Here is a 26,668-nt window from a genome sequence, read left to right on the forward strand (position 1 = left end):
TGTTCCTGCGGCGGGGTGTCGGGGAAATGCGAACGGATTATGGGGCCTCCGCATGACATGAACTGCCGCGGGCTAACCGTATCGGGCTCGTACCCTGTATGCAGATATATATTGTCTCAAAATCAACGTACACGATTTCGATAATTCTCAAAAATAAAGGTCTCGGTAGTATTGACCTTGGCCTTTCTCATGTACAAAGACTGTCCACCCTGTGAAGCGAGATGTCGAGAAAACCCAGGGACACCAGGTAGCTATTTCGCAGTAGTGACTAGGAAGAAACGATCCCGGTCACGGGCATGGGCCGCTCAATACCCCGTCCGAAGCGCAGGATCAACACCCTTCAACACTGCAACAATCTCTTCCCACACCTTCTCCCTCACAGCCGTCTGCTCAGGCGCAGTCACATTCGGACCAGGACTATCATCGTTAGCCACCACTCCATACGAAGAGAAATGAAACTAAAATGACCACCTACTCTCCTATAACTTGATGCTCAAACCACTTCCCATGACCTTCAAGTCCCCGAGTGGCAGCATACAGGTACGTTTTGCTTCCTTCTTCCACTGTCCGCGCCGTCAAAGCTTGCACAACCTTCAGCATCAACGGCGCCTTCTCCCTCTTGAGGAGGTCCGACTTGCAGAACCCAGGCGTCAAGCAGTTTACCAACACAATGGGTTCCTCTTTCTCGTCACGAGGGACTAATCGAGCTAACTCGATTGTGATGAATATAGCAAAGAGCTTGGAAACGGCGTACCGCTCTAGCATTCCGGCGTCCTTCTGCGACTTGGCCCACTGACTTTCTTCATTCAGGCGATGAAGAATGTTGTCCGAATTGCGCTCGGGAAACTTCGCCTGTCGGTGGGCATCACTCGCAATAATGGTCAGATGAGGCCGATCTGCGGATGAAGACGGAGCCGTCTTGCTCGAATGCACCAGCAGAGGCAATAATATGAGAGAAAGCAAAGCAGTCGATAGAACATTGATCTGGAGTGTCCTTTCCCATCCATCGTCCGTGACACGGTACATCATACTCCCAATACCCGCGTTCATGATGGCTATATCCAGCTTCCCTCCCTTGTCAACATATGCTTTAGCTCTATCCGCGAAGGCTCCGACGCTTGCAAAAGATTCCATATCAATCGGCCAGACAAGCACCTTGTTTGTCGTGCCGGTTGTCTGCTCGATATCGGCCTTTGCATCTTCTCCCTTGCTGAGGGTTCGGACGCCCAGGATGACTTTATCGGCTCCAAGAGCTAGAGCATGCCGTGCAGTTTCTCGTCCGAGGCCCGTGTTCGCGCCTGTGATGAGGGTCGTTTTACCCCGGATCTCAGATGCCGGTGGTAGGGTGAGTTTGGTGAATAAAAGGTTGAATAACTCGCTCATTTTGGTCTTGGAGATGATAAATGATGTTTAAATGCGTGATGTCTATTGGAAGTGCTGTTCAGGGTGTATTTCTATACTGTTATCGCGGATGGATTGTTTGCCCACCGGGTCAACTTCGAACCGGTCTCTTGGTCTTAGGGCCATCGAGAGAAATGTGGCTTACGAGGCCTTTAATACACTTTCACTTCCATGGACATGCTTCCAAAAGGGTGAAACCTCGCGCCAGCCAACGTGTGCACTAGACCGGCGCGTCGCGGCGGGATTAAAGCGGAACATTACGATACGGTAGAGCTCGAGGAGGCTGATATCGGTTGGTTTGATATGCATAAAATCCTGATTGCGTTGGTCTTCCGGAGCTATAGTGTCTATTTTATTTTATTGTGGCCGACCTCATGTGTGTGGCTGAAATCTGCCTCTCCGAGCTTGCGAGCCCAAAATCTCTATCTAGATATCGCCGCTAACTCCGACAGGATTGGAGTCGACTCGGGCCTGCAATCAGCCCGGCTCTTTGGATCGACACTACGGACGAACAGTCTACCCGTGGGACTTGGACGAGTTCCACTTCGATATAGACACTACGCCCCAGTTTCAATAAGCAGACCAAGCCACTGCGCAACACCTAGTTAAGTCAACGCTACCTAGGGAACCCCATGAATCAGTATGATCTTTATTCCTTCCCACCACTCGCCGCCTCCTTATACCTCCTCAACGCCCGATCTCTAACCTCACTATGATTAACGATCGGCTCCGGATACCCATTCTTCTGCGCGATGGCCCCTGCACCCCTAGCATAAGGCTCATGGATCGCCTTCCCCTGTACATCCTTCAACTCTGGCACCCAGTGCCGAATATACTCACCCTCAGGGTCAAACCGCTCGCTCTGCCTACTCGGATTGAAGATCCGAAAATAAGGCTGTGGGTCAACGCCCGTGCTGGACCCGAAGCCCCACCCGCCGTGGTTGGACGCGAAGTCCCCGTCTACTAGGGATTCCATGAAGAAGCGCTCGCCGCGACGCCAGTCAATGAGTAGGTCTTTCGAGAGGAAGGACGATACCACCATGCGCGTGCGGTTGTGCATCCACGCGCAATGAGCTAGTTGGCGCATTGCGGCGTCGACTATGGGGTAGCCTGTGTGGCCTGTTGTCCAGGCTTTGAAGTGGTCTGTGTTGTAGGACCAGTCTAGGGAGGTGAATTCGGGCTTGAAGGCTTTGTTCATGCTGATATTAACCACGTTAGCTTGTGCCTTGGATAGGGCTGAGGAGAGGAGCGGTACCAGATGAATGGCCAGTGGACCAAGACGTGCTTGTAAAAGTCGCGCCAGGCGACTTCGCTAACCCACGAGATATACCCTGCCTCCCCACGGGCTATTTTGCCATTGTTCGCCTTTTGCGCTCTCGCGACAGCCGTCCGCGCGCTCAGTGCCCCCGAGGCGAAGTACGGACTGAGAACAGAGGTTGTCTGCCCCGACAGCATATTTCGGTCATCATCGTAATTTTTTGCTTTCGACTCGAGGAAGGAATCGAGCCTTTGTAACGCCTCGTGCTCACCAGCAGGGTACAACTTCCTTATTCGATCCCGTTTCTCCTCATCCTCTAATTTTTTGTTCTCTGGCGCTCCGGGGACCTCACAGTCGAACAACTTCTTGAAGTATCGTCTTGCATCACCTGGATTCGCACCTGCATCCTCTGAAAGCTCCAGGTACTCCGGGTTCTCACCTAGAAAGGCTAACCATGACCGGAACCACGGGCTATATACCGCATACTGCCTCCCCTGCTGCGACGATAGCAACCCCGGCGGAACAACACAGGTATCATGCACAGTCTCAAACTTGACTCCCCTTTCTGCGCACAATCGTAGCATCTTCGCTTCACGCCGGAGCTCATCGACTTCATACTCAAGGTTCGCAAAAAGGTGATTTGCGCCCCATTCCTGACACAGCTCAACTACCCGCCCCGGTATATCCTTTCTATGCTCCTGCGTCTCCATGTAAAGCGGAACATCCAACTCGCCAAGGTCCCGCTCCATCTGCGCCAGCGTCCGCAGCGTCAAATCCACGCGCGCCGGACTAGAAAGATGCGCCGTCAGATCCTCCGGCGAAACAATATACATCGCTATTAGCGGGATCTTATGCTCTCTTGCAACATCATATGCCATGGACAGTGCACGATTATCATGAAGTCGCAAATCCGACTTGAACCAGTGCACGACTGCCGCGTTCGGACGGATCGCGCTGCGCTGCTCGGATGTATCTGTGTATGCCTTTTGCCATGCTTCTATAGGTCGTTCCAGGGTCCCATTGTTGTATGCTTCGCATCGCGCATTGCCCATTTCAGGCGGGTAGAAGTCGCGCAGGACGATGCCGAAATCGGCTGTTTGTGAGGCGTTGGGGTGGTACCGTTCGTCATTTTGGGTGCCGTTGGAGGCTTTGCGCTTTTGCGGCATTGTAAAAGAGGACTTAAGACTTAAGGTGGTTGTCGGGCGCGTACAATCGCTGGACGTGTCGTGCTTTATGTGATGTTGAGCGTGGGTGTGCCTTGCATGCGATCGATCGATCGCGATCGGAAGCTTGGTGGTTCTGACGTCAGTGCGAAGGAAGCTCAGGGATCTGGACAAAGTGAAAGGAGCACTGAGATATTTCAACAGCTTCATCGCTGTCCCTGATTGCGAGAGAGGGCATATTTATGGGAGCACTGCGGGAGGCTATATAGGTTAGGTAGGCAATATTCATTCCATGATCTCTTACTCGACGACGTCAGGGCGAGGAAGATCGTGGTACTAGTCCCACACAGGTAGTACTCTGTACGCACGTAGCATCTCATGTTCTGAATACATCCAGGGGATCATGCTATATAGTTGTCCTGTGGATACAATGTCGTAGCGGTGCAGAGCAGACGAGGATATCGCTATATGGATAGCTGAATCTGTTGATGCAATTGAAGCCTAAGGCATCCGTTGTCCCCGAGGGCCGACAGATGAAGACGACATGCAGATCGCAAGAGTCTCGACCTGAGCTTTCTAGATTTGCAGGTTGCCTAGCTTGGGGTGACCACATCTCGTGTTGCCTGCGCACTAGACGGCACGAGTCTTTCCCAGTATCCCGGCGAAGAACCCGGGGTAGCTCCAAGTTCGGGGTCCATATCGCTCGCGCTGTCGCTCCCTAAATCCCCGCTTCCAACTCCGACTTCGAGACGCGCACGATCAGCACCATTCTCAACATCACAGACCTATCCTCAAAAGTCAAACCGCGGAGACAAGCGCCTTCGTTCGACCGGGGCTGAAACCGGAGACGGACGATGGGGCAAGAGAAACGCGGAACCGGGGGTGCTCCTGGCCCTCAGCGCCTCTTCAGGGCTTGGCTAGGAAGATCATCATTGGTTCACAACTCTACACGAGATCTAAATCCAATAGTGCGGTGAAGGGAGCCGATGATCTTGGGGGGTTTTGGTACTTTGGTTACCTGAGCTTGAACTTTGAACCTCGAAGCGACGTGACATTGGCCCTTGAGTTGGCACTAGGGTTGAGCACTGACAAGATCCACGAGGAAAGGGGTGGATCGGATCGCAGATAAGTATTTCTTCGTCGCCTCCTGGACTGGATCCTGATCGTGAACTCCGGCTGTCATGGACATTGTGGACGCTGGATACCGCCAACTTTGAGACTTCATTAGGAGAGTCGAGAACGTCCGCTTTTACCGAGATTAATGTCGTCCTCAACCCTTGAGCCCCCCGAAATCGCCACCGATCCTGTTGTCCCCTTTGTCCTCGCCTGCTTCACGACGCTAATCTATTACAATACCATTGAGCTGATTGTGCTTTGTCTCGCGACATTCAAGCGGCATAGCAGTCTTCATTTCTGGTGTCTGCTCGTCACATCGACATGCTTGATCCCGCATACTAGCGGATACATTGTGCTCTTCTTCTGACCGGATGTTTCTCGTTTCGCGGCAGTGACATTGATCATCATCGGATGATGCGGGACTGTCACGGGCCACTCGCTGGTCCTATGGTCGCGGCTGAATTTCGTCGTTTATAACGAGCGGCTTCTGAAGGGTCTCTTAATTCTCATCATCGTCGACGCGATCCTCCTTCACGGTCCCACGATCGTCCTCATATACGGCACCGTCTCCCCCAAAAAATCCATCTCCAAACCCTTCGACGCAGGATACAGCGTCATGGAACAAATCCAGCTCGTCGGCTTCTGTCTTCAGGAAGCCCTGCTAAGCGGAATATACGTCTGGGAAACAGCAAAACTCCTCCGCCTGCGCCCTGAAAGCAGACATCGTCCCATAGTCGCACAGCTGCTGCTCGTCCTCATCTTCGACTTTGCGGTTGTCCTCGTGGAATATGCCGGGTTTTACGCGGTGCAGGTCATGTTTAAGCCTGTTGCGTATAGCATCAAGTTGTAGCTTGAGTATGCAGTTTTGGGAAGGCTAGTGCAGATTGCGCAGGGCGGGGATTCGGCGACGGATTTTACGGGGTATGACACTTTGCCGAGTTCTGCTTCTGAACGATCGCCGGGGTTCTCGCTGGATGTTTTGGGGAAGGCGAGGAATAGACCTGGGACGAGGACGCCGGTTGGTGAGGGATGACCTTTTTGTCTGGTGCTATGCAAGAACCATTAAATAAGTCAAGAGAGACAGTCATGAGCTGCATAATTCGGTCACATACTCAACCGACCTGAGATATCGGGCCAGATGGTCCTGCTGGCAGTGGCACCTTTGGTCCTCAATTCCCATACTCCACAACTCCACGATCCATGCGCTTCAGTTGCGGAGCGCCCTAGCGTACGCGGTGCATAGCTCTGTCTTCGACTTTGCAACAATGTATGATAGACCAAGCTGCATCAGCGACTAGAGCCAAAAGCTTGGCTTCCGACTATAATATCAGAACCCAGAAGCCTGGCTGTTGTGAACTTGACAGCAGAGACGGGACAGTTGAAACCAGGTATTTACGAATAAAATACCTATGGCCTAATGGTAGCTCTCGTCCGATGCCGCACCCCATACAAAAGAGATTCAATTTACCGCGATTCTCCATTAGGCCATTGACCACTTTGCATACAAAACGTGTCTAATATTCTTGATATTCATTTTATAGCATAATGGAGGGTTGATGACAAGCGAATGACTATTCAATACGCTCAATACGACGAGTTTGCTCTAAATTGGGCATGTCAGCGTGACTCATTCCTGACAACCCTGTTGTAAGGCCGACTTCGGCATCACATAATTATGGAGCTGTCATGTCAGCCCCTCATCTCATCTTTTCCCCAGACTCAGATCTTCATCTTTGCTCTCCACTGTCTCCACCATCCACTGAAGCTTCACGGCACTCTATACAACCACAATGGCTTCCCAAGACCCCTTTCCCCCACCCCCAGTCTCAACAATCGACTGGAACAATGTTGGCTTCAAAGTCCGCGAAGGTACGCCTACCCCTCCACTACACGCTTTTTCCTGCCCCTCCTTCACCAATCCACATAGCTAAATTTCGATATAGTAAACGGCCACATAGAATCCCACTACACAGCAGCCACAAAATCCTGGTCTCCTCCCGTCCTCGTCAAATCACCCTACCTCCCCATCCACGGCATGGCGCCCGGCCTAAACTACGGGCAACAAGCCTACGAAGGCCTAAAAGCCTTCCGACACCCCGCTGACAAGAAAATTACAATATTCCGGCCTGATCGCAATGCAGCGCGCATGGCTCGCTCCGCAAGTTTCGTGTCTATTCCGCCTGTTCCTGAGAGTTTATTCCTAGAAGCAGTGGAATTAGCTGTTTCTTCCAACGCGGGGTTTGTCCCGCCTCATGAGACGGGCGCTGCGATGTATATCCGTCCATTGATTTTTGGGTCCTCTGCGCAATTGGGCCTGTCGCCGCCGGAGGGATATACCTTTGTGGTCTTTGTTATGCCGACGGGAGTATATCATGGTGTTCATGCCGTTGATGCGCTCATCCTCGAAGACTTCGATCGGGCTGCGCCAAATGGGACAGGGAGCGCTAAAGTCGGCGGGAATTATGCTCCCGTGCTACGACACAGCAGCAAGGCACATTCCGAGGGATTCGGGATAACGCTTCATCTGGATAGCAAGACGAGGAGCGAAATCGATGAGTTCTCGACGAGTGCGTTGATCGGTGTTAAGAAGGACAAGGCCACGAGTGAAGTCACGCTCGTTCAGCCGGATAGTCCGAACGTTATCGATAGTGTGACGGCAAGTTCGATCTGCGAAATTGGTGAGAAGTGGTTCGGGTATACTGTTGAGAAGAGACGGATTCCGTATGAGGAGTTGAAGGAGTTTGATGAGGTTATGGCTGCTGGTACCGCCGCGGCGCTTGTGCCGATTAGGAGTATAAAGAGGCGTTCGACGGGCGATGTTTTTGGGTATGAGTGTGGTGGGGAGGGTGAGGATGCTGGCGGTGGAGAGGTTTGCGTTAAGTTGTTGGCTACGTTGAAGGGGGTTCAGCTGGGCAAGATTGAGGAGAGTTTGGGGTGGAATCATGTAGTAAGGCCGCCGCCGAGGGAATGGGTTGAGGCTTCGGAGAGGGGGGGGGCAGAGTGGGATTGAGGTTCCTTGATTGATTATCAGTTGATGATCAGTGCATTATTTGTTAATTAGATGGTTGATTCGGTTTATTCTTGATGGTAAGTACATCAAAAGTACTTTGTTTGATTTGCTTCATGAAAAGTCATCGACGCTATGGAAGGGAATTTGTCCTAGAATACATACATACATGGGTGCCGTGCAGCGGTGAGGCAGGAAGGAATTGAACAGTTCAAGTATCTTCCTTCACCACAAAATGATACATTGATTGATCAGTCCTGCAGCAGTCAAACACCAAGCGAGCGCTGAAAAGCATGAGATCAGGTAGATCAACGACCTCCCAAACGCGCAGTCCTCAACTTTTGAACCTGCCCACTAGACATGATATCACCGGCATCCGCAACACTAGCCGGGCTCATGCTACGTCCAGGCTTCCTGTTCTTATCGTCGGCCTTCTTGCCCTTGTTGTTGTCGTCCTCACTTTCACTGCTACTCTTGTCATCCTCGCTTTCATCCTCACTCTCACTACTGCTCTCGCTCTCCGTCTCATCCGAGTCACTGCTCGGCGGCGAGAACATGTCCTTGCGCGGCAGGCCACGTTTCTGCGGAGCGGCCTTGGCCTTGGCTGCAGCTTGCGCCTTTGCCTGGCTAGCGACTTGGTTCTTAAGTTGACTTAGAGACAGTCGATCAGATTTGGGCTTCTGGGAGGCGGAGAAGCCCCATGGCTGCGACTGGGGTTGGGAGGACGGAGCGGGTGACTTGGTGGTTCGTTGGGCGGATGGCGGGGAGGTAGGTTTTGATAGTTGGGTTTTCATTGCGGTTGTTGATTTCTTGGTGTTGTTGGGTTTGGTTTCGGCTTCTGATTCTGAAGACTCGGGTTCGGATTCGGATTCTGAGCCTGAGCCGGAGCCAGAGCCGGAGCCGGATCCTGACTCGGATTCGGATCCTGAGCCTTCCTCTGACGAGCCCTCTTCTTCTTCTTCTGAGGATGATGCTGAGGATGTCGAGGAGTCTACGTCGACTGGTTTCTCCGGGGTGGGTTTCTTGGTGCCGTTGGCGTTGGTGCGGGCCTGGACCTTCATAGCAGGCAGCTCAAGTTCATCCGATGTAGAGTTCTGTGACTGGGATACAGGCTTGTTCTGCTTGGACGCCAGGGTCCTGGTGGCAACAGTCTTCGCAACAGGCTCCTTGGGAGTAGACTTTGCAGTAGACTTCGCAGGACCGTTCGCTGTAGGAGTAGCTGCTTTGGTAGGGGAGTTTATGGGGTTCCAGCCAAAATTGTTTGCTGCCGGGGACCTTCGGTCTCCGTTAACGGTGGGAGTCGGAGTCTTCTTCGATGACGCCGGAGCATCATTCTTCGAACTTCGCTGAGATGCGGGAGATTCACGAAATGGCTGCGGCTCCTTGCCTTTGTCTTGAAAAGAAGCTTCCATTTTTTTGATCTCAGCCTGTTGCTTTGAGAGCTGGCTCCGAAGCCTGGTCGCCGCGGCCTCTGTTGGGGGCTTCCCAGCGTGGAGAGCTTTCCAGGTCTTGAACGCCTCTTCGAGCACATTGCAGTAAGCTTTCTTCGTCTTGTCTTTCTCCGCCGCCTTGATCTTGTCCTGGAACTCGGTTTCTTCCTTCTTTTGTTGAGCAAACTTCGCTTCCGCTTCTCGCTCGAACTGGGCTATTTTCTCCATGGATACACCGGGTGGGAAGACCATTGAGCTGCTAGAACGTCTCTTCTCCGATCCAGCTGCGGAGGTGGCTTTGCTCTTGGTGGGTTTGACTCCATCCATTGGTGTTGATGTCGGTGCCGGCTGCGACCCAGTAATCAAAAGTTCATCACCTTCCACAAAGGAAACAGAGCGGCGTACCGAACTCCTATCAGCGGAAGCATCTTTTCTCAGTGCCGAGTGAATGTCCTTCACTTTGTCAGCGGGTGATTGAAGATTGTTAGGCGTTGAAATATTCTTCGATATTGAACCTCGGCGGCCAACAGGTGCACTGCTGGGCGGTATTGAGACGTTTGCAGGAATGACCTCAGTAGACTGTGTAGACTTCTGCGACTCAATCCCGACCGAAGGTCTCTTAGGGGGGCTCTGGGTAATGCCGAGTCCCAGCCCATGGCTAGGCGGCTCCGACCCTCGTTCTGAGAAGCTGAGACGCCGAACGACTCCGGAGAATGACTCTGTTCCTCCGAGGCGTTTTCCTGATGGGCTGAATCTCAGAGTTCCAGGAGAGACCGCGCTATCCCGCCGTTCACTGTTGGCTCGAGGAGGTGTCGTAGTCCTCTCCAGACGTGGTTCCTTATTGGGTGAAGTTTGATCAGTGGAGTTCTTGCGCTTACGCGACTGCTCTACGACCTTAGGACTAGCTGCTGGAACTTCAACAGCCGTTGCACGAGCTCGGGTTCTAATGGGGGACTTTGACTTCCTAGGGCTGGTTTGATCGCGCATAGCAGTGTCGCCGTCCTTGTCTTGATTCTCCTTCTCAAACTCACTCTCAGGTTCATTATCACTTTCAGACTCGGTTTCGCTCTCTCCTCCCTTAGCCAAGAGAGCAGCGTCAGGTTTGGCAAGTTCTGCGACAGGCGCCTTCTGCGGAGAGACCGAGTGGGTGTGTTCACGCGTCAATTGAAGTCCAGGAGAGTCAGATACAGGAGCATCGCCCTTTTCGAGCTGTCCGGATCCGCAGCTCGCTGTTGAGTCTCTTCTCGGGGTGCTCTTCTCCCTGGGCGTTGTCGCGCGAGACGAACGAGGCGAGTCGCCAAGTTCCTCACTTCCAAAGCGCTTCCCTGTATCAACAGGCGTGTCTTCTCCATTCACTTCGTGAGAGATGTCGTCTACAGATGAGTGCGGCGCAGGCTGAGAGGGTGACGCAGGAATTTCATGGTCCTTTTCAACCGAGAACACGGGAATGTCTCTGCGATGTGTGTGGTTGGGAGTCCATTGATCCCAGTCATTGGAATCAACCGGCGACCTCGAACCATCTCCCTCTTCTTCAATGCGACCAAGCTTGTTCACGGCAAGCTCGGCGTCCTGCTTCTGTTTCTTCTGGCGCTGAATCTCGTAGTGCTCCGCCGCAGCATCCCAGTCCTGGGTAACAGAGGGGAATCTAACAGGCGAAATATCACCACCGGCGGATTTCTGAATTACACGAACGGTCCTCCGCTGGTCAAGACCATCAGCTTTCGCCTTGCCCTTGTCGACAAACACATCCGCGACGGTCATGTCGGTATCGAGGTCGTCGGATTCATGGTCATCGTCTAGCAGCTTCTTTATCGTGAGGGGTCTGATTGAAAGCAATGGTTAGCTACTATCCATGTGTGCCGTAGACGTAGAAGCGCAAGAGGTAACACTAACTCGACGTTTGGTCTCAGCTTCCTCCATTTCTCCCTTATCATACCCGCCAGCCCACCAAGTGTAACATCGTCGGAGTTCTCGAGAACGATCAGGAAGCTAGCGGGCTTCCCTATCGTAGTGCTAGAGGAGGTGCGACTGGCATCATCGCGCTCCCTGTCTCCCAGCAACGAGCGGAAGGAGAATGTGTTGGAGGGCGGAGTTTGGTCTCGGGGGTAGACCTTGACGGTCAAGCGTAGGAAGACCATGTCGACAAGAACGTAATGTAATCGCTGGTCTAGCAACTTCGTTTCTTAGTGCGCAGAAGGCATATTCAATCCGTGCGGAGGGCTCGTAGAAAAGTTGACGGTGGAGAGCTGAGGAAGATGCGGGAAAAGTAGAGAGGGGAGCCAGACAGGAGTAACACTGAGAGAACAAGGGTCAATTACAGACTCAGTGAAATGTCTCAGAGAGGACTTCAGCCTGGCAACTGTCACAGGCAGTGAGATGGCACCGCGACAGCGAAGAGCTGGACAGTGTTACTGTCTTGAGAGCAAAAGCAGAACGCGGAAGAAAGCCGATCCGCCGCGAGATACGCGCCTCACCGCCAAGACTTTATCTATCTTCCTCTCCCTTCTCCACTACTATCTACATACATTCTTCAACCTTGCGGATTGACACCAAGTCTTTCATGCCTTAGATGAGTGAAACAATGTCGTTATTTATTGAAACGAAACTATACTACTACCACGCCCAGAATTCCAATATTATCACATATAATGCCAATATCGCCTCGAAACTCCGTGGCCATTGACGCCGAACAAACAAGAGTTAATGCAGGCCCGATTAACTGAACCCAATGGCAACATGAAAAGTGCAAAAATTCGGATTTCAAGCATAAGGGCAGGATGGCGGACTGCATTGCGGCATCTGCTCATTGCCAAAGACCGTCCAAATGAAGCCCCAAATCCAGAGCAACACGAACAACACCGTCAACAACGACGCACTTGCGCAGTCACGATCTGTGATATTCCGCTGTTTCTCGGGATCAAAGTCCTCATCCATACCAGCATTCGGATTACTTGCACTGAAGGCGCCGGTTTTAGGTGTCATTGGCTGGGCTCCAGGTTTGAAGGGTCTCATCGCCGACGAGAAGACACTAAGCGCGCTCATGTCCGATTCCATCGTCGAGGTGCCATCCCAGGCATCCTTATTCCAGCGGCGTCCACAGCTCTTATCATCGTGACACTGGCGCGCTGCGCCGAGGGCAGACTGTTGGATACGCAGCATGACGGCGTCTACGGTCCAGGGCGCCATTGTGGTGGTGAAAGTGAGCCATGAGGAGAGGAAGCCTTTGAACATGTCCTCATTGCGATCGCAGGTCACGCTCCGCTCGCACCCTATTTCGGACATGGTATTGTCAACCTTGAAGAACTCTCCCCAGGTCGTTCCGAGTAGGCCGTCAATACCGGCTCTCCATTTTTTACCGCCGTTGGTCTGTTATGGTCAGCCTCACATACATATTTACCGACAAGACACGAAACAGGACAGGAGTCTCACCAAATCATACATATACGCCGCGCCACCAATATAAGCCCCATAATTATACGTCCACTGCTGATCACCATGATCGCGGCACTCATTTTCCACACTCGTGGTGTCGGCAATCGTCCACTTCCCATCAGCCCTAAGCAGTGGGGTTGTCGCACTCCAATCCCATATCTTCTCCGCCCAGTGGATATAGGTCTCATTCTTTGTATATCTTCCGAGACGTGCGGCCAACTGGAACAACCCGCCATTCGTGATCGCGTTCTTAGTCGTATATCCTCCCTGGTACGGCCAGACCTGCCATCTCATCCCCCCGCCACAAGCAGACTCATCCCACCGGGGCATCTGCGTGTTGAAGACACCCTGCGCGAGGGATAACCAGGATGGATCCTTCTTCTTCTTTTTCTTCTCGTTGTGCTCATTAGCACCCGGGTACCCCTCCGGAAACCCCAACTCAGCAGCCGTCATAGCCGCAAGACCCCAAAACATCTGATCGTCATTCCCAAGATACGTGCTTGAATTTCTAGGGAAGAAGTCATTCCTGCCCCTCTGGTGGAGCATCCCCTGACGAACCATATCATTATACGTGTCGTCACCGGTCCAGTACCAATATTGGATCAGCGTCATAAACATAGCGCCGCCTTCCCACCAGGTGTCGCGTAGTTTGCCGGGAATTTGGCCCGGTTCATGGCCGTCGTAGTAAGACATCATGTTTTTGGCGGTGATTTTGGCGGCGGCGCGGATGGAGTCTGCAAGATTATTGTGTGTCAAGGCTACTCAGTGCACTCGGGGCCGGTGGCGGACGGGAGAAGACATACCTCGATCGTTGATATCGAGATCTAGAGCTCCAGTCGCTCCTTTGACCATGAATATCATCACGGACAAAGTCCGCAGCCACTTGCAAGGAAGCATTCTGGCGATCTCCCTCCTCGTGAGACTGTAGCTGATCCGCGAAAGGCCTTTCGGAGGGGATGTCAAGGAATGCGACGAGAGGATATCCCAAATATCCCTAACGAGATACCAAAGATGTCAAGTGGATCGAAGCAAGGCTATCTGTTAACCGCAGCTGGTGAAAGAACCAATACTGCGTTTCGCAAGGTCGAAGAGCGAAGAAAAAGCCCTATGGCTATGAGACATGGCAGAGGAAGATGAACATCGAAGACAGAGCCTGACGAAGTCAGGATGACCATGGCTCCCCGGAATTCATATGCGACAGCCACGCTTTCGCAACATACTTCCTATCAAAAGCTAATAAACCTATAGATCGCGTTCTAGCCGTGAACCGACTCATAGTTATCACTCTGTTTTCCTAGCTCCCTACATAAAGCAACTTCTCATCATAAGGGAGAACGGCACGGATCACGGTCGGAACTGCTGCGCCTGGTGTCTGAGTACCTGCCAACCACGTTTCTATGCCCTGTCTCCTGGAACGCGAATCATCCCTGTCGAGTCGTACAACTGCAGCTCTGGAACTTCTGTCCGACGACTGACTGGTGTCTGGTAGCACGAGGGCCGTCACAGCCTCGAATCCAATACCTGGGTAATGTCGGTGTCATGGGAGTAATCGATTATTCCAGGAAGGAACGAGTCCATGAGCACATACCCAGGGAAAGAGTGACCCTCGCCGTGCGAACGAGGAAAGCGTGACCTGCCACGTACTTATAAAAGGAAGGGACAACCGATGACCTCAATACACAGGGAAGGCGCGCACCCCATTACGGAAGGGGCGGATGAGGTCTACAACGAAAAGGGGAAGAACGACCCCCATCTCGACTAGGAAGGAGCGATGTCGGTGAATACGGAAAGAGCGATCGTCCTCTTACGAATAAGGAAGGCGCGACCTTCCTTTCAAACAAGGAAAGAACGGACCTCAGTATGGAAGAAGCGAACGACATTTCTAGTAAGAAGGGAAGGAACGACCCTCGTCCCAACGAGCGATGTCAGTGCACAAGGAAAGAGCGACCCTCTTCTTGCGAATACGGAAGGCGCGACATCCCATTCATACAAGGAAGGAACGGACTCCAAAAGAGAAGGAGCGAACGACATCACCCGTACGAAGGGAAGGAACGACCCTCTGTCTAACTAGGAAGGAACGATGCCGGCGAACAGGGAGTGAGCCAGCCGCGACCTCGAAATTGGTGAGGAGTGATACTCCGTCTGCATGGTTAGAAGGGTAGCGGCACGTAGTACCAAACGTACGTCTGTTTGACATACTTTAACACTAAGGACCTTTTCTCCATAGGTTGGGGCCGTTTAAGCTTACTGTTTCTAGTTACTTGTTTGTGGTCAGGAATAGCTAGTACCTCTGAATATACTTAGGGCTGCATTGTACAAGCTCAGATGCTTATGCACGTGGCGGAAAGCGTCTAGGGACAGGTACGATCATGGCCAATAAGAAATGTATGATACGATCATCTGCCCCGTGAACTAAGTAATTGAATGTAGAATTTTTCATCTCCGATTCTAACCGCCAAGTGGTGATGTCGCTTTCTGAGTCAATGGATGGCACGCCCTGTGGCAGACCGCCCCACCACCCGGACTAGGAAGCTTACAAGATCATCCATCTATTTTCTGATTAATTAATCAAAGACTGAAGAACCCCCATAAATACACCTTGGGTTACCTTCTTCGAACAGAAGACTCCAAGTCTCATATTACAGCCATGGCAACAACAGTCACAACCTCCGTGGAGTTGGGCTCCATGGGCGGAGCCGAAGAAAGTTTGGCACGTCGAGCAGACAATTCGCATACTTCAACCAGCAACCTCAATTCAAACGACCCAATGCAAGCCTCCCTCATCGCCGACTCACAGGTCCCAGAAGGTGGATATGGCTGGGTTGCGGTGACATGCTGCGCAGTGCTCATATGGTGGTTTGGAGGGACGTCTTATAGCTGGGGTGTTATCCAGGCTGAGCTGGTCAAGGAGGGCGTTTCGTCTGCATCAACGCTTGCTTTTGTTGGGTCGCTTGCGGTCGCATGCATCTCCTTCCTAGGTATCCTCAATGCAAGATTGATTAGATTGCTTGGGGCCCAGGTGTGTGCGATGTTGGGGATTGCGTTTCTGGGTATGGGTGAGATCCTGAGTGGATTTGCAGTTGGGAGTATCGGTGGACTATTTGTGACTGCTGGTGCAGTTATGGGAATTGGTATCAGGTATGCCTCTTGCCATTCGGGATGGCGATAACTTACTAACAGTCACAGTCTCTGCTTCATGGTCAGATATCCCGATCGCTCTTAATGAGCTCATGCTAACGGAACTTATTGCTATAAAGGTCGTCTCGGTCATTCCAGCTCAATACTTCAAAGTCAAGCGAGGACTTGCCAACGGAATCGTGTACGCTGGAGGAGGTCTAGGCGGAGCAGTCATCAGCTTCATAGTGGACGCTCTCATTCAGAACACCGGCATAGCCTGGACGTTCAGGGCGTTGGGCCTCATGACGCTTGCCACCGGTATGCCAGCAGCGTTCTTCATCAAAGAGCGAGTACCAATCCCGAAGTCCGCTGCTATTGAATGGTATGTCTTACCCTTCACGGTCTCGACTATATCATCGGCTGAACAGCGTAGGCATCTCTTCCGTGACATCCGCTTCACACTCCTCTTCCTCGTCGGTGCAATCGCAACATTCCCCCTCTTCGTCCCACCTTTCTTTCTCCCGCTCTATACCTCTTCCCTGGGTATGAAATCGTCCGTCGGCGCCGGCGTAGTCGCAGTTTTTAACTTCTCCTCCGCCGTCGGCCGACTAATGTGCGGCTTTTTCAGCGACAAACTAGGACCACTAAACACGCTCTTCCTGGGTCTCCTTCTGAGCGCTGTGAGCATGCTCGTCCTCTGGCCGGTCTCTGACTCGCTAGGTCCCCTTATCACGTTTACCATCATCAACGGTGTGGCAAATGGAGGGTTCTTCTCGACAATTCCGACAGTCGTGGGGAATGTGTTTGGATCGGCTAGAGTGACCGTGGCGATGGGTATGATTGTCACAGGGTGGGCCGGGGGGTATTTGCTTGTAAGTGCTGACGACCGAACATTTCTTTCAGGGTCTCAGAGACTGATTTATTTATTTTGCGCAGGGCTCCCCTATCGCAGGGTATATTCTGGATGCCTCCGGTGGTGAAGAAAGCGGAATCAAGGCGTATAGACCCGCTATCTTCTATGCTGGATCACTAGCGATGACGGCCACGGTCTTGGCCGGAGCGATAAGGTTGAAGACAGATATGGGTTTGAAGAAAAGACTGTAAAGGCATAAAACGGTGTGTTGGGATGGAGGAAGGAGGGAGCAGCCGGTGCAGGAAGACGATCGCACCTTCCCCGAAGGTTGAACGAAAGGTTGGATTAGGAAGGAGCGACCCGTCATCGCACCTGCCTATTTGAAGTTGGCAATCAGGTAGTGGATTTGGGAAGGGGCGACTGGCATCTGTCCATGCTCTTTCCTTGTCTGGTAAATGTAACTTTATTCGGGATAGAAAGGAATGGACATTGATTCTCTACTTTTGGAGGAGCGACCAGACAGGCACTCCCTGTGGGTTCGGATGTGGGTTGTTACTTTTGATTCATAAAGTCGGATCTATATTATGACGGGATCTTACTCCACCCGAGCATGCTGTACACATACATCCAATTATTCTTCATTTCGCTTGATTAAATCCTATTGCTTACATCCGCGTGCGCTGACGAGGAGCAGCACGGATGATGTTGTCCACACGGAGGAGGAGCTGATGATTTGTTAGCAGAGATCGAGAATTAGGATATGGGACAAATTCTTACCTCAGCTGCCTCGGAAGCAGATGACACAACAGCCTTCTTCAACTTGTAGCTCTCGACAACACCCAACTCACGCATGTCGGCGATACCACCACCAGGCGTGAGCAGATCCAGACCGGAGCTAGTCATGCCGTTGTTGATGGCCTGTCGTAGTCGGGTAACGAGGTCGCTTGAGTCGAGACCGGCGTTGTCTGCGAGGATCGTAGGGAGCTGCTTGAGAGCGTGTGCGAAGGAGTCCACAGCAAGCTGCTTCTTGCCTGTGGTGTTCTGAGCGGCCTGCTCGACGGCCTTGGACATCACCATCTCGGCGCATCCACCACCAAGTGTCACGCGGGGCTCCTTGACGGTCTGGGAAAGGACGGCAAGAGCGTCGTGGAGAGAACGCTCAGCTTCGTCGAGAAGCTGCTCTGTGGCACCGCGGAGGACGATTGTGCAGGCTTGACCGGCAGCAACGCCGGAGAACTTAATAAGCGTATCTTCACCGATGATGACTTCCTCAATCAAATCGCAAGATCCGAGCTTAACCTGGTCAGGGTGGTCGAATGTAGAGGAAATCTCACCGCCCGTAACAAGGGCCAGACGCTCAATACCGTCAAAGTCGGCGTGCTCGATGGACATGATGCCAGCCTCAGTGAACAGCTGCTCGGGCCAGTTGTAGATGAGTTGTCGGTTAACGAAGCAGTTGATGCCGTGTGATTTGATACGCTCAACCTTGGCCTTCATCTTCTCACGCTCCGCCTTTTCCAACTCCGCAAGCTTTCCTGTGGACTCGACCTTGACGCGAGCACCAAAAATCTTGACCTTATCAGTGTCCATAGCTGTGTTTGCAACAAGGATCTTGGCATTCTCCAAACGCTTTGGTTGGTTAACACCAATTTTCTTGTCCAAGATGAAACCCTCATCGAGGTAAGAGTCGCTGAGCTTTCCACCAGCCTTCTTGATGATCTGGATATGACTAAGATCCGTCGATCCGCGAAGTCGGAGAACAGCGTCGCAGGCAAGGTTAGCGAAGTAGTCACGGTCCTGGGCGAGAACCTTGGAGCTGAGGGTGGTACGGGCGATGGAGTGGAGGTCCTTGCGGAACTTCTCGGAGTCTTCGCTACGGTCGACGGCAACCTTATCAAGGGCATCGAGAGCGGCACGACTGGCGATACGGTATCCTTCGATGATAGTCTGGGGGTGAATCTTGCGGTTGACGAGCTTCTCGGCTTCCCGCAACAGCTCCGCAGCCAAAACTGTTACCGATGTCGTTCCATCACCAACCTCGTCATCTTGGACCTTGGAAATATTGACAAGCACCTTAGCGGCGGCGTTATCGAGGGCAATCGCCTTGAGGATCGTGGCACCGTCGTTCGTCACGAGGATTTCTCCGGTCGACCTGCAGCGGTCAGTATGTCAACCCCGCCTCCGCATTCCATCGACTACTAACGCTGATTGTAAGATCTTGTCCATTCCCTTGGGACCGAGTGTGCTCTTGACGAGGTCTCCGACGGCGATGGCACCGACGAAGGCCGAGAGACGGGCGTTCTCTCCTTTCTCCTCGATCACATTGTCCGCAAAGATCTGCGTGGGGTTGGCGAAGGACGCCTGGGGAAGTCAGTATATGAGCATAACAGGAGCAGTCTCAGAGACTCACCATCTTGTATATGTCGTAAAAGAAAAAGAACTACCTGACAAGCGGGGTGGTAGCTCAGGGATGCTGAAGAAGAGGCGGAGAGACTCCCACAATAATTGGATGCGGGACAAAAAGTTCGCGATGTGGCCCGAGCTTCAGACCGCCCTGAGCCTCTCCTGCTGTTGCTCTACTCGTGTTTTCACTCCAACACCTGTATTTACCAGTATTTTAGAATCATTTTCTCGCAATGGCCGAAGACGAGCAGGCCAAATTGGCGCAAAATAAGCGCCCTCACTCCGAAGTTGAACCCGAGGATGGTGCGTCCAGCTAGCTCTCACTACCTCCGCCAGCTCCGTCCAGACACAGCTAACAGTAACAACAGGAGATGATTCCTCATCTGACGATGACTTCGGTCCTGCCCTGCCCTCGGCTGATGCGCCCAAGAAGAAGCGCAGAAAACTTCCGTTTGAGAAAGTCTACGTCAATGCGCTCCCTGCGTCGCCCCGTTACTCCAAATCGCTCATGCACAAGGAGCAACTGTCGTATGCGACAGTGACACCGCACACGGACTTCCTTATAACATCGTCTATCGATGGAGTCGTTAAGTTCTGGAAGAAGATGGCTGTTGGGGTGGAGTTTGTCAAGGAGTTCCGCGCTCATTCCACCGAGATCAAGAGTGTCAGTGTGAGCGCCGACGGCCGAAGCTTTGCGACAACCGGGTCGGACAAGACGGTCAAGATCTTTGATGTGATTACATTCGGTATGTCGCGGTTCAACTGGAACTCATTCGGGCTCATACTAACGACTGCAGACTTGCTGGCTATGCTTACTCTCGACTTCGAAGCTCGCTGTGTCTGCTGGGTACATCCCCGCGGCGCATCACTACCACTCCTCGCCGTAACCGATGAAGCCAGCAATATAATACAGATATACGACGGACGCGGCGAAAACCCAAGCCCTCTAAACACCTTAAAATCCATCCACCGCAGCCCCGTAGCGGCAATCGCATTCAATGACGCCTACAACTGCGTCATTTCAGCCGACGAGTCGGGAATGGTCGAATACTGGCGAGCATCCGACAGCTCATTCGAGAAGCCTGACAACGTCTTCGAACTGAAATCTTCCACCAACCTCTTCGAGTTCAAAAAGGCCAAGTCAACTCCGTCATCCATCACAATTTCCCCCTCCGGCAAACAATTCGCAACGGTGTCCTTCCCAGACCGCCAAATCCGCGTCTTCGATTTCGCCTCAGGCAAGCTCTATCGCAAATACGACGAATCCCTCTCTACCATCACAGACATGCAACAAGCCGGCACAGCCCTGCACACCCTCGACGCCGTCGAATTCGGCCGCCGCCTCGCTGCCGAGCGCGAGCTCGAAAACCCCGTCACGAAACCCAAAGCCAACGTCATCTTCGACGAATCCAACCACTTCATCCTCTATGGCTCTCTCTACGGTATCAAATGCATAAACACATACACCAACCGCGTCGTCCGCCTCTACGCCAAGGACGAGCCATTCCGTCCCCTAAACCTAGCAATGTACCAAGGCCAGCCTCAGAAGAAGGGCGTCGTCACCGTCTCCATGGCCGCATCATCCAACCCTCTCCTCGCCGAAGCCGAAGAACGCGACCCCATCCTAGTCAGCACAGGCTTCGCAAAAGTCCGTTTCTACCTCTTCACAAACGACACCGAGGTCTCGAAATCCACTCGCGACGTGCACAACGAACGGCTCCGCGACGCAGACACAGCCGCGCAATCCAACCAGCCTCAGAAATCCGCAGACCTGGGAACCTCTGCAATCCTACACACAACAATGGGCGACATCCACCTGCGACTCTTCCCCTCCGCCGCGCCAAAAGCAGTCGAGAACTTCACAACGCACGCCAAAAGCGGATACTACAATAACACCATCTTCCACCGCGTGATCCGCAAATTCATGATTCAAGGCGGCGACCCGCTGGGAGACGGGACAGGCGGCGAGAGTATCTGGGGCGGCGAATTCGAGGATGAATTTTCCTCGCTGAAGCATGATAAAGCTTATACATTGAGTATGGCGAATGCAGGGCCTAACACGAATGGCTCTCAGTTCTTTATCACGACTGAGAAAACCCCTTGGTTGGATGGTAAGCATACGGTCTTTGGGAGAGCCGTGCAGGGTCTCGATGTTGTGCATAAGATTGAGAATGTTAAGACGCTTAAGGAGAAGCCGGAGATTGATGTTAAGGTTGTTAGTATTAGTGTTTCGTGAGCGGTTCCTGTTCCTGGTTCTTGCAGGGGAGGGGATGGTTGAGTGTGTTGAGTTATTACCTATATATTGTATCATTGCTAGCGATTATTGACATTAGATTATTACTGTACTATGGAATACGCCTACGATTGCGGGATCAATGTCCTCTGGGACGCATATTTACTTTGATTCGCACAATCAAGTTCAAATTTTGTTCATTTAGATCATGCCAGTCATCCACCTCGACAGATGGTAATTAGAGAGAAGGTTACTGCGCGAGACCAAGAGTACTAACAAAATCGGCCAAAAACACTTGTATGGACAAATACCCACTGCAGGGGTAATAGTAATCGCACAGGCAGGAACTAATGCAAGTACGCAAGTAGAAGACTGTATGTACCTTTTAAAAATCCAACAGGGAAGATCACGAAATCAACCTAATCAATCACAGACGCGGAACGCCAGGTATATGCAAAATCACAACTCTATATCGAGAAGCGAGTCAAAAGCAGACAAGTCGAGTAAGGAAATTTGTTTTCGCATAAAGTTCCAAATATTATGGTCGCGGGGCCTCTCTGGTCTGGACTCCAGGGGCTGCCGTCTGTCCTCTTTGCAACGGCGACGGCGACGGCCCTTGTCGACTCGGCGGGACGAAATCTGTTCTAGAACTGCTGGCAAATGAGACGGTATTGACAGAGCGGCCGCGAGGCGCCAGAGCGGGTACGAGAGATTCCCGATTGGGATCCTGAAACACCCTGCTGCCGCTTGCCCCGGGAGTGCCGGTGCCTGCGTTGTAGAAATTCGGGTGTTTTCTGTCGTGGCGGCGCTTCAGCCACGTTCCGACGACGGCGATGATTGTGAATCCAGCGGCGAGAACAATTACCATGACCACCCACTTCCAATGGCCATCCCACCTGTGTAGTGTTAGAATTGCCACTATCGGAGCTTGTTTTTCTCAAACTGCACTGACCATGATTGTGGAGCCGAGTTGGAATTCGCGGCTGACGAGCCAGAAGAGTCCGCTTCAGAGTCTGCGTTTGAGCTGTCGTCATTGTTGTTGGAGTTGTTATTATTGCTGTTGTTGTTGTTGTTATTGTTGTTATTGGAATTGCTGTCGGAGTTGTCGCTCGAGTCTTCGGTGGTGTCTCCTCCGCTCTGACAGAAGTTGGTGTACCACGTTTGTAAAAGCTGGCGATCTTGCGAACTTGTGCAAGTGTCGGTACATATGCTATCAACGCTTTGGGACCAAGTCGTAAGAAGGCTGGACTGGCAGAAACACGAAACGTAGGTTTGTCTGTTTGTAACTTGTGCGGAGGGAGGTGTACAGGCGTCGTCGGCTTGGGTGAGCACGCCGCAGCTCAATCCGCAGGACGGGAACGAGTCGGAGGCCGCGGAAGGACGCAGTTGGACATCCTGGGCGAGAATGGACGAGGTGAAAGCGAGGGATAGGTAAAATAACGTCGAGAGCGAAAATCTTTGTGAAGCAAAGGGCCAGGACCCTGAAGCCCGAGACCCTGTCCCTGAAGACCCTGAAGGCATCGCGGCGTGGAGACCGTCGAAAAAATGTGAGATCGCGCGCTTCAGTAGCACAACATAGCTCGGAGGAGCGAGAAGAATGACAAGAAGAACGAAAGGGGAGAAAGAAGACAAAATAGCGAGGGAATTGGGGCGAAGGTGGTGAGAGCGCTGGGCCGAGAGATTAAGGATGAGACACGGTCCCTCCCGGTTGCGGCGAAAACAGTCCAGAGTAGTCCAGAGTGTCCAGGGCAGCAATCAACAATCGCCTTTTACTTGGCTCGCAGCTGGTCTAGCATAGACAAGGTAAGGGCACAAATCAGGTTCTATTTATATGACGTTGAATCTCCGTCCAATTGGTCCAGATCAGCCCGGCGACTCTGCCCAGTTTTCTCCAAGTCGTTTTCTGTCTCGCTTCCCCTCTTCGTCTGTCTCTTTCCTCCTCGCTTTGCTGTTTCCTTCCTTTCCCGCCCTATAGGGGCCGCTCCGGTCGTCCAGTCCTGTGCTTGCCCAAGTGTCCGCTTGCATCGTGCCGGATGCGTGTTCTCTGCCATGTCAGACCGATCGACTCGCTCATCGCGCTATTCTCACTAGCCCACTTTCGCTCTAATACGTATACGGCGATGGACCGCGCAGAGAGCAATTTCAATCGAGGAACCCCACGATGCAACGGTCGTGCCGCGATGCTAGCGCGCCCATACGGAGATTGACCATTTTCAGTGCCCACTTCGAAGCTTGACTACCGCTTGTTGCTGCAACTTGTGGGATTACGTCGTTGCTCGTGCGCCTCCGATCTGGTTGTCGGTAATTGGATCCACGGATCGGCCGTTGGATCCAAGGATCTTCACTCAACGATTCAATCAGGCTTCAAGAACTTGCTACCGGCTTGGCTATGCATACGAAAGTTCCACGGCATCGCAGAGAACAACGCTTCTATGCGGTCAATGGAGATAATCAACGATCGGAAAGATGAACGGCTCATCCGTCTCCCACCGCAAAACAAGGGAGTGAATACCGACGCCCTTTGCTTGCAAGAACCGTCTTTCCGCTGTCGTGTGCGCCGTTTTGATGCGGAGAGATCCGAAGAAACTATGAACACCCGGCGCCGCCAAATGGAACTCTGCTTTCCCTTGGTAAATCGCCGGCGGGGCTCCGATAATTGATGCATAAAGACTCGCATATGGCCCGAGCTCTCCTTGCGGCACAAGTATCTCAATAGCCTTAATTCCAGTGGCCCCCGACGGATGCTGCGTCACAGAGGGCAAATCAAAGGTGACACGATGATTGCGCGGGGTAAGACCATGGCAAAAGAAAGGAGCATCTGTGCGTCCTCTCGGATAGAAATCATTTGATGGCGTCGATTCTCCTTGGGTGTATTCTGGTTTGACAATCTTCCAGCGGATATCTATTCCTTGCGCGTTCTTTCGGCCTCCTTCTTGGGGTGGGCGATATGTCACTCCAACCCTGCCATCGCCGGGGTTGCTTGCCAATGCATTCACAATGCGTTCCCTACTGGCTTCGGCGGATATGGGGTCCAGCGCCGTCAGTGCGAAGTCGCCCGGTAAACGGTCTCGCCAGTCATCTGGTTTCGTAATCCAGTTATATAATTCGAGGTAGGTTCCGTCTTTGAAGACAATAAGCTTGTTTTGACTCAGGCCGCCTGTAAAGTCAGATAAGTAGCACTTGAGAGAGGACTAAAAAGGCATACCAGTATGAACTCCTCCATCTATCACGGTAAAGTTGTTAGTGATCCATGGTGGAAGAGGATCAAACAGCTCATTGCTGAATTGAAGCAGTAGATGATCGATGTAGACTTGCTGAGACATCTTTGACAATGGAAGATGCCGTGTCGTAAAAGAGATGAAGGATGCCAATGCGGGGTTCTAAGATATATTGTCGTTCGCGTCTCGTCATCTGCTTCTTTGTTGCGTCAATCCTTCTCCAACAATCAATCTCCAAGACATTGAACACGATAATTACCCCTAGACTATGTAATATTATCCCTGGTATAATACTACCACTTGAATCGATTGAACGGGTACAGATTTGCATGGTCCGTTATATGTTAGGTTAGGCGCCTTGCCGCCATTTATATATCTTTGAGCCGGACCTCTTACCACCTTCCCTCCACAACACATTAAAAACAACCTCTACACTACAATGGCATATCCAACCCTCAAACCACGAGCGATCCTAGGCCTAATGACCAGGCCCAGCTACTCAACCTGGCGCCAGAATGATCTCGCTCTCGCAATTCCAGCAACTCCTCAACACCTTCCAATCATCCGGCTACACAGAGCTCGACACAGCGCGCATCTACCTAGGCGGCAGTCAAGAATCCTTCACCGCAGAAGCAGGCTACAAAGGGCGCGGCCTTCGTATCGCGACGAAAGTCTATCCTCTTGAGCCAGGTGACCATGCGCCAGAAGCATTGAGGGAGATGTTCAACTTGAGTTTGAGAGAGTTGGATACCGACTGCGTGGATACATTCTATCTGCATACACCTGATCGCTCGGTTCCGTTTGAGACGACGATAGAGGAAGTTGATAAGTTGTATCGCGAGGGAAAGTTCAAACAGTTGGGATTGAGCAATTATGCTTCGTTTGAAGTAGCCGAGATTTGTACGATTTGTAGGGAGAGGGGGTGGGTAAGGCCGACGATCTATCAGGCTATGTATAATGCACTGAGTACGCCAACCCCATCTTAACATGGCCCATAAACTGACATTATAGCAGTCCGTACAATCGAGCCCGAATTCATTCCTGCCTGTCGGCACTACGGCTTAGACATCGTGGTTTACAACCCTATAGCCAGAGGCATGCTAGCGGGCTCCTACAAGACGCCCTCCGTCCCAGAAACAGGCCGGTTCAGCGCTCAGCATCCAATGGGTCAGACTTACCGAGATAGATACAGTGAGAAGCGCCTTCAGCTTCCCATCCAAAGACACAGAATGCTTTTCCTGAACCCTAACGCGCGAAGACACGCTAAGCCGATATTAATTTAGGGTATTCTAGACTTCGTTTGAAGACGAAATAATACAATACCGCACAGCTGCCATAATCACGTGCTCTGTAAGATGATCGAAGGCAAATTACACCACCGCAACCAAATATGATGTCATTCAACCGAAATACAACGGGCACAATCCACAAGACGTGGCATGAATCTTGAATTTATTTCACCTATCTTTATCTTGGCACTAACTAGGAAGTCAATAGTCAAGTTAGGGAGCTATTTAAGATCTACTTCTTTATCGAGTAATCAGTCAATTTCGTTCAAGTCATGCTCTCGCATCACAGGTGAACCGCCCCAGGAAGCCAGAAGAAAAGGATGAATCCTGAGAAAGACCCTTGGAGACGCTGCTAGTCGTACAACACCCTGCTGATGATCAGAAAGCTCTCCGTTTACATTAGCTTTGGTAATTACCACGCCAGGGCAACAACTACCTTGCGCGATGCCTCCTATGGGTCGATCACTTTCTGCTTGAACAGGAGGTTGGCGTGTATCAGTTGATAAATCAACCCTTTCTTTCCACTCTTCAAGAGAGCGAACGGAGTCAACAGTATGCGGGTGAAAAGACCCAAGCAGTCTGCCACGAAGCCGGACACATTTTTCCATCAACACAACAGCGTCGTGAACATTCTCTTGGGAACACAAAGTGTCAGCGAGGCGAGCCATGCTTGACAGGGTATCAGGATGTTCCGACCCTAGGACTCGCGTGGATATCCCTAGAACCTGCTCTTGTATCTCTTCTGCGT

General features: G+C 52.0%; 13 protein-coding genes across 13 annotated transcripts in view; 5 read left to right on the forward strand and 8 right to left on the reverse strand.

The window, feature by feature from the left end:
• Positions 1-305: 305 nt before the first annotated feature.
• BDV14DRAFT_206911 (putative short-chain dehydrogenase) lies at positions 306-1,447 on the reverse strand (the record flags this gene model as incomplete). Its single annotated transcript, XM_073775027.1, has 2 exons — positions 476-1,447; positions 306-417 (listed from the first exon to the last, which is right to left on the reverse strand). The coding sequence occupies exons 1-2, from the start codon at positions 1,381-1,383 to the stop codon at positions 306-308; spliced, it is 1,020 nt and encodes a 339-aa protein (XP_073622305.1). The 5' UTR covers positions 1,384-1,447.
• Positions 1,448-1,693: 246 nt separating this feature from the next.
• Positions 1,694-4,220, reverse strand: BDV14DRAFT_184823 (deoxyribodipyrimidine photo-lyase PHR1). Its single transcript, XM_073770570.1, has 2 exons — positions 2,657-4,220; positions 1,694-2,600 (listed from the first exon to the last, which is right to left on the reverse strand). The coding sequence occupies exons 1-2, from the start codon at positions 4,030-4,032 to the stop codon at positions 2,051-2,053; spliced, it is 1,926 nt and encodes a 641-aa protein (XP_073622306.1). The 5' UTR covers positions 4,033-4,220; the 3' UTR covers positions 1,694-2,050.
• Positions 4,221-5,083: 863 nt separating this feature from the next.
• Positions 5,084-5,788, forward strand: BDV14DRAFT_205764 (uncharacterized protein; the record flags this gene model as incomplete). The annotated part of the gene is made up of 2 exons (XM_073774794.1): positions 5,084-5,290; positions 5,420-5,788. 2 exons carry the CDS (start codon positions 5,084-5,086, stop codon positions 5,786-5,788), a joined length of 576 nt encoding a protein of 191 aa, XP_073622307.1.
• An 870-nt stretch (positions 5,789-6,658) lies between these two features.
• On the forward strand, positions 6,659-8,101 carry BDV14DRAFT_12442 (branched-chain amino acid aminotransferase). The gene is made up of 2 exons (XM_073765964.1): positions 6,659-6,807; positions 6,882-8,101. Exons 1-2 carry the CDS (start codon positions 6,729-6,731, stop codon positions 7,946-7,948), a joined length of 1,146 nt encoding a protein of 381 aa, XP_073622308.1. The 5' UTR covers positions 6,659-6,728; the 3' UTR covers positions 7,949-8,101.
• Positions 8,101-11,605, reverse strand: BDV14DRAFT_12446 (uncharacterized protein). The gene is made up of 2 exons (XM_073765965.1): positions 11,269-11,605; positions 8,101-11,197 (listed from the first exon to the last, which is right to left on the reverse strand). Exons 1-2 carry the CDS (start codon positions 11,511-11,513, stop codon positions 8,254-8,256), a joined length of 3,189 nt encoding a protein of 1,062 aa, XP_073622309.1. The 5' UTR covers positions 11,514-11,605; the 3' UTR covers positions 8,101-8,253.
• Positions 11,606-12,135: 530 nt separating this feature from the next.
• Positions 12,136-13,704, reverse strand: BDV14DRAFT_205767 (glycoside hydrolase family 76 protein; the record flags this gene model as incomplete). The annotated part of the gene is made up of 3 exons (XM_073774795.1): positions 12,136-12,741; positions 12,805-13,541; positions 13,611-13,704. The coding sequence occupies 3 exons, from the start codon at positions 13,702-13,704 to the stop codon at positions 12,136-12,138; spliced, it is 1,437 nt and encodes a 478-aa protein (XP_073622310.1).
• Positions 13,705-15,266: 1,562 nt separating this feature from the next.
• On the forward strand, positions 15,267-17,320 carry BDV14DRAFT_184833 (major facilitator superfamily domain-containing protein). Its single transcript, XM_073770571.1, has 5 exons — positions 15,267-15,945; positions 15,994-16,006; positions 16,065-16,306; positions 16,358-16,796; positions 16,861-17,320. The coding sequence occupies exons 1-5, from the start codon at positions 15,455-15,457 to the stop codon at positions 17,026-17,028; spliced, it is 1,353 nt and encodes a 450-aa protein (XP_073622311.1). The 5' UTR covers positions 15,267-15,454; the 3' UTR covers positions 17,029-17,320.
• On the reverse strand, positions 17,321-19,380 carry BDV14DRAFT_184835 (chaperonin-containing T-complex subunit CCT2). Its single transcript, XM_073770572.1, has 4 exons — positions 19,188-19,380; positions 18,981-19,138; positions 17,555-18,929; positions 17,321-17,502 (listed from the first exon to the last, which is right to left on the reverse strand). Exons 1-4 carry the CDS (start codon positions 19,188-19,190, stop codon positions 17,443-17,445), a joined length of 1,596 nt encoding a protein of 531 aa, XP_073622312.1. The 5' UTR covers positions 19,191-19,380; the 3' UTR covers positions 17,321-17,442.
• Position 19,381: 1 nt separating this feature from the next.
• BDV14DRAFT_184837 (WD40 repeat domain-containing peptidylprolyl isomerase) lies at positions 19,382-21,552 on the forward strand. The gene is made up of 3 exons (XM_073770573.1): positions 19,382-19,483; positions 19,549-19,926; positions 19,978-21,552. The coding sequence occupies exons 1-3, from the start codon at positions 19,414-19,416 to the stop codon at positions 21,414-21,416; spliced, it is 1,887 nt and encodes a 628-aa protein (XP_073622313.1). The 5' UTR covers positions 19,382-19,413; the 3' UTR covers positions 21,417-21,552.
• A 652-nt stretch (positions 21,553-22,204) lies between these two features.
• BDV14DRAFT_12471 (uncharacterized protein) lies at positions 22,205-23,157 on the reverse strand. Its single transcript, XM_073765969.1, has one exon. It carries the CDS (start codon positions 22,932-22,934, stop codon positions 22,332-22,334), a length of 603 nt encoding a protein of 200 aa, XP_073622314.1. The 5' UTR covers positions 22,935-23,157; the 3' UTR covers positions 22,205-22,331.
• Positions 23,158-23,657: 500 nt separating this feature from the next.
• On the reverse strand, positions 23,658-24,940 carry BDV14DRAFT_12490 (uncharacterized protein). The gene is made up of 2 exons (XM_073765974.1): positions 24,619-24,940; positions 23,658-24,570 (listed from the first exon to the last, which is right to left on the reverse strand). The coding sequence occupies exons 1-2, from the start codon at positions 24,734-24,736 to the stop codon at positions 23,852-23,854; spliced, it is 837 nt and encodes a 278-aa protein (XP_073622315.1). The 5' UTR covers positions 24,737-24,940; the 3' UTR covers positions 23,658-23,851.
• Positions 24,941-25,146: 206 nt separating this feature from the next.
• On the forward strand, positions 25,147-25,914 carry BDV14DRAFT_205773 (Aldo/keto reductase; the record flags this gene model as incomplete). The annotated part of the gene is made up of 2 exons (XM_073774796.1): positions 25,147-25,597; positions 25,646-25,914. 2 exons carry the CDS (start codon positions 25,147-25,149, stop codon positions 25,912-25,914), a joined length of 720 nt encoding a protein of 239 aa, XP_073622316.1.
• A 157-nt stretch (positions 25,915-26,071) lies between these two features.
• The window catches only part of BDV14DRAFT_12503 (violaceus kinesin), a 4,452-nt gene continuing 3,855 nt past the window's right edge, over positions 26,072-26,668 (reverse strand). Inside the window, exon 2 of the mRNA XM_073765975.1 lies at positions 26,072-26,645. Within this exon, the coding sequence (XP_073622317.1) occupies positions 26,172-26,645 (474 nt within the window). The 3' untranslated portion in view covers positions 26,072-26,171. The remainder of the gene's footprint in view (positions 26,646-26,668) is intronic.

This window comes from Aspergillus stella-maris, assembly GCF_047715825.1.
Source record: "Aspergillus stella-maris strain CBS 113639 unplaced genomic scaffold BDV14scaffold_105, whole genome shotgun sequence".
NCBI classification, from domain to species: domain Eukaryota; kingdom Fungi; phylum Ascomycota; class Eurotiomycetes; order Eurotiales; family Aspergillaceae; genus Aspergillus; species Aspergillus stella-maris.

Excerpts from the sequence above, each read along its gene's own strand:
- BDV14DRAFT_184823 (XM_073770570.1), bottom strand. The coding sequence starts at position 4,032 with ATGAAGCTGTTGAAATATCTCAGTGCTCCTTTCACTTTGTCCAGATCC. Across the intron at positions 2,601-2,656 it reads GTCCACTGGCCATTCATCTG|CATGAACAAAGCCTTCAAGC; the intron begins GTACCGCTCCTC and ends GGTTAATATCAG.
- BDV14DRAFT_12442 (XM_073765964.1), top strand. The coding sequence starts at position 6,729 with ATGGCTTCCCAAGACCCCTTTCCCCCACCCCCAGTCTCAACAATCGAC. Across the intron at positions 6,808-6,881 it reads TGGCTTCAAAGTCCGCGAAG|TAAACGGCCACATAGAATCC; the intron begins GTACGCCTACCC and ends ATTTCGATATAG.
- BDV14DRAFT_12446 (XM_073765965.1), bottom strand. The coding sequence starts at position 11,513 with ATGGTCTTCCTACGCTTGACCGTCAAGGTCTACCCCCGAGACCAAACT. Across the intron at positions 11,198-11,268 it reads AAGCTGAGACCAAACGTCGA|ACCCCTCACGATAAAGAAGC; the intron begins GTTAGTGTTACC and ends GCTTTCAATCAG.
- BDV14DRAFT_184833 (XM_073770571.1), top strand. The coding sequence starts at position 15,455 with ATGGCAACAACAGTCACAACCTCCGTGGAGTTGGGCTCCATGGGCGGA. Across the intron at positions 16,307-16,357 it reads AAGTCCGCTGCTATTGAATG|GCATCTCTTCCGTGACATCC; the intron begins GTATGTCTTACC and ends TGAACAGCGTAG. Across the intron at positions 16,797-16,860 it reads GGGCCGGGGGGTATTTGCTT|GGCTCCCCTATCGCAGGGTA; the intron begins GTAAGTGCTGAC and ends TATTTTGCGCAG.
- BDV14DRAFT_184835 (XM_073770572.1), bottom strand. Across the intron at positions 18,930-18,980 it reads GACAAGATCTTACAATCAGC|GTCGACCGGAGAAATCCTCG; the intron begins GTTAGTAGTCGA and ends TGACCGCTGCAG. Across the intron at positions 17,503-17,554 it reads CTGCTTCCGAGGCAGCTGAG|CTCCTCCTCCGTGTGGACAA; the intron begins GTAAGAATTTGT and ends ACAAATCATCAG.
- BDV14DRAFT_184837 (XM_073770573.1), top strand. The coding sequence starts at position 19,414 with ATGGCCGAAGACGAGCAGGCCAAATTGGCGCAAAATAAGCGCCCTCAC. Across the intron at positions 19,484-19,548 it reads CGAAGTTGAACCCGAGGATG|GAGATGATTCCTCATCTGAC; the intron begins GTGCGTCCAGCT and ends CAGTAACAACAG. Across the intron at positions 19,927-19,977 it reads CTTTGATGTGATTACATTCG|ACTTGCTGGCTATGCTTACT; the intron begins GTATGTCGCGGT and ends TAACGACTGCAG.
- BDV14DRAFT_12471 (XM_073765969.1), bottom strand. The coding sequence starts at position 22,934 with ATGCCTTCAGGGTCTTCAGGGACAGGGTCTCGGGCTTCAGGGTCCTGG.
- BDV14DRAFT_12490 (XM_073765974.1), bottom strand. The coding sequence starts at position 24,736 with ATGTCTCAGCAAGTCTACATCGATCATCTACTGCTTCAATTCAGCAAT. Across the intron at positions 24,571-24,618 it reads AGATGGAGGAGTTCATACTG|GCGGCCTGAGTCAAAACAAG; the intron begins GTATGCCTTTTT and ends CTGACTTTACAG.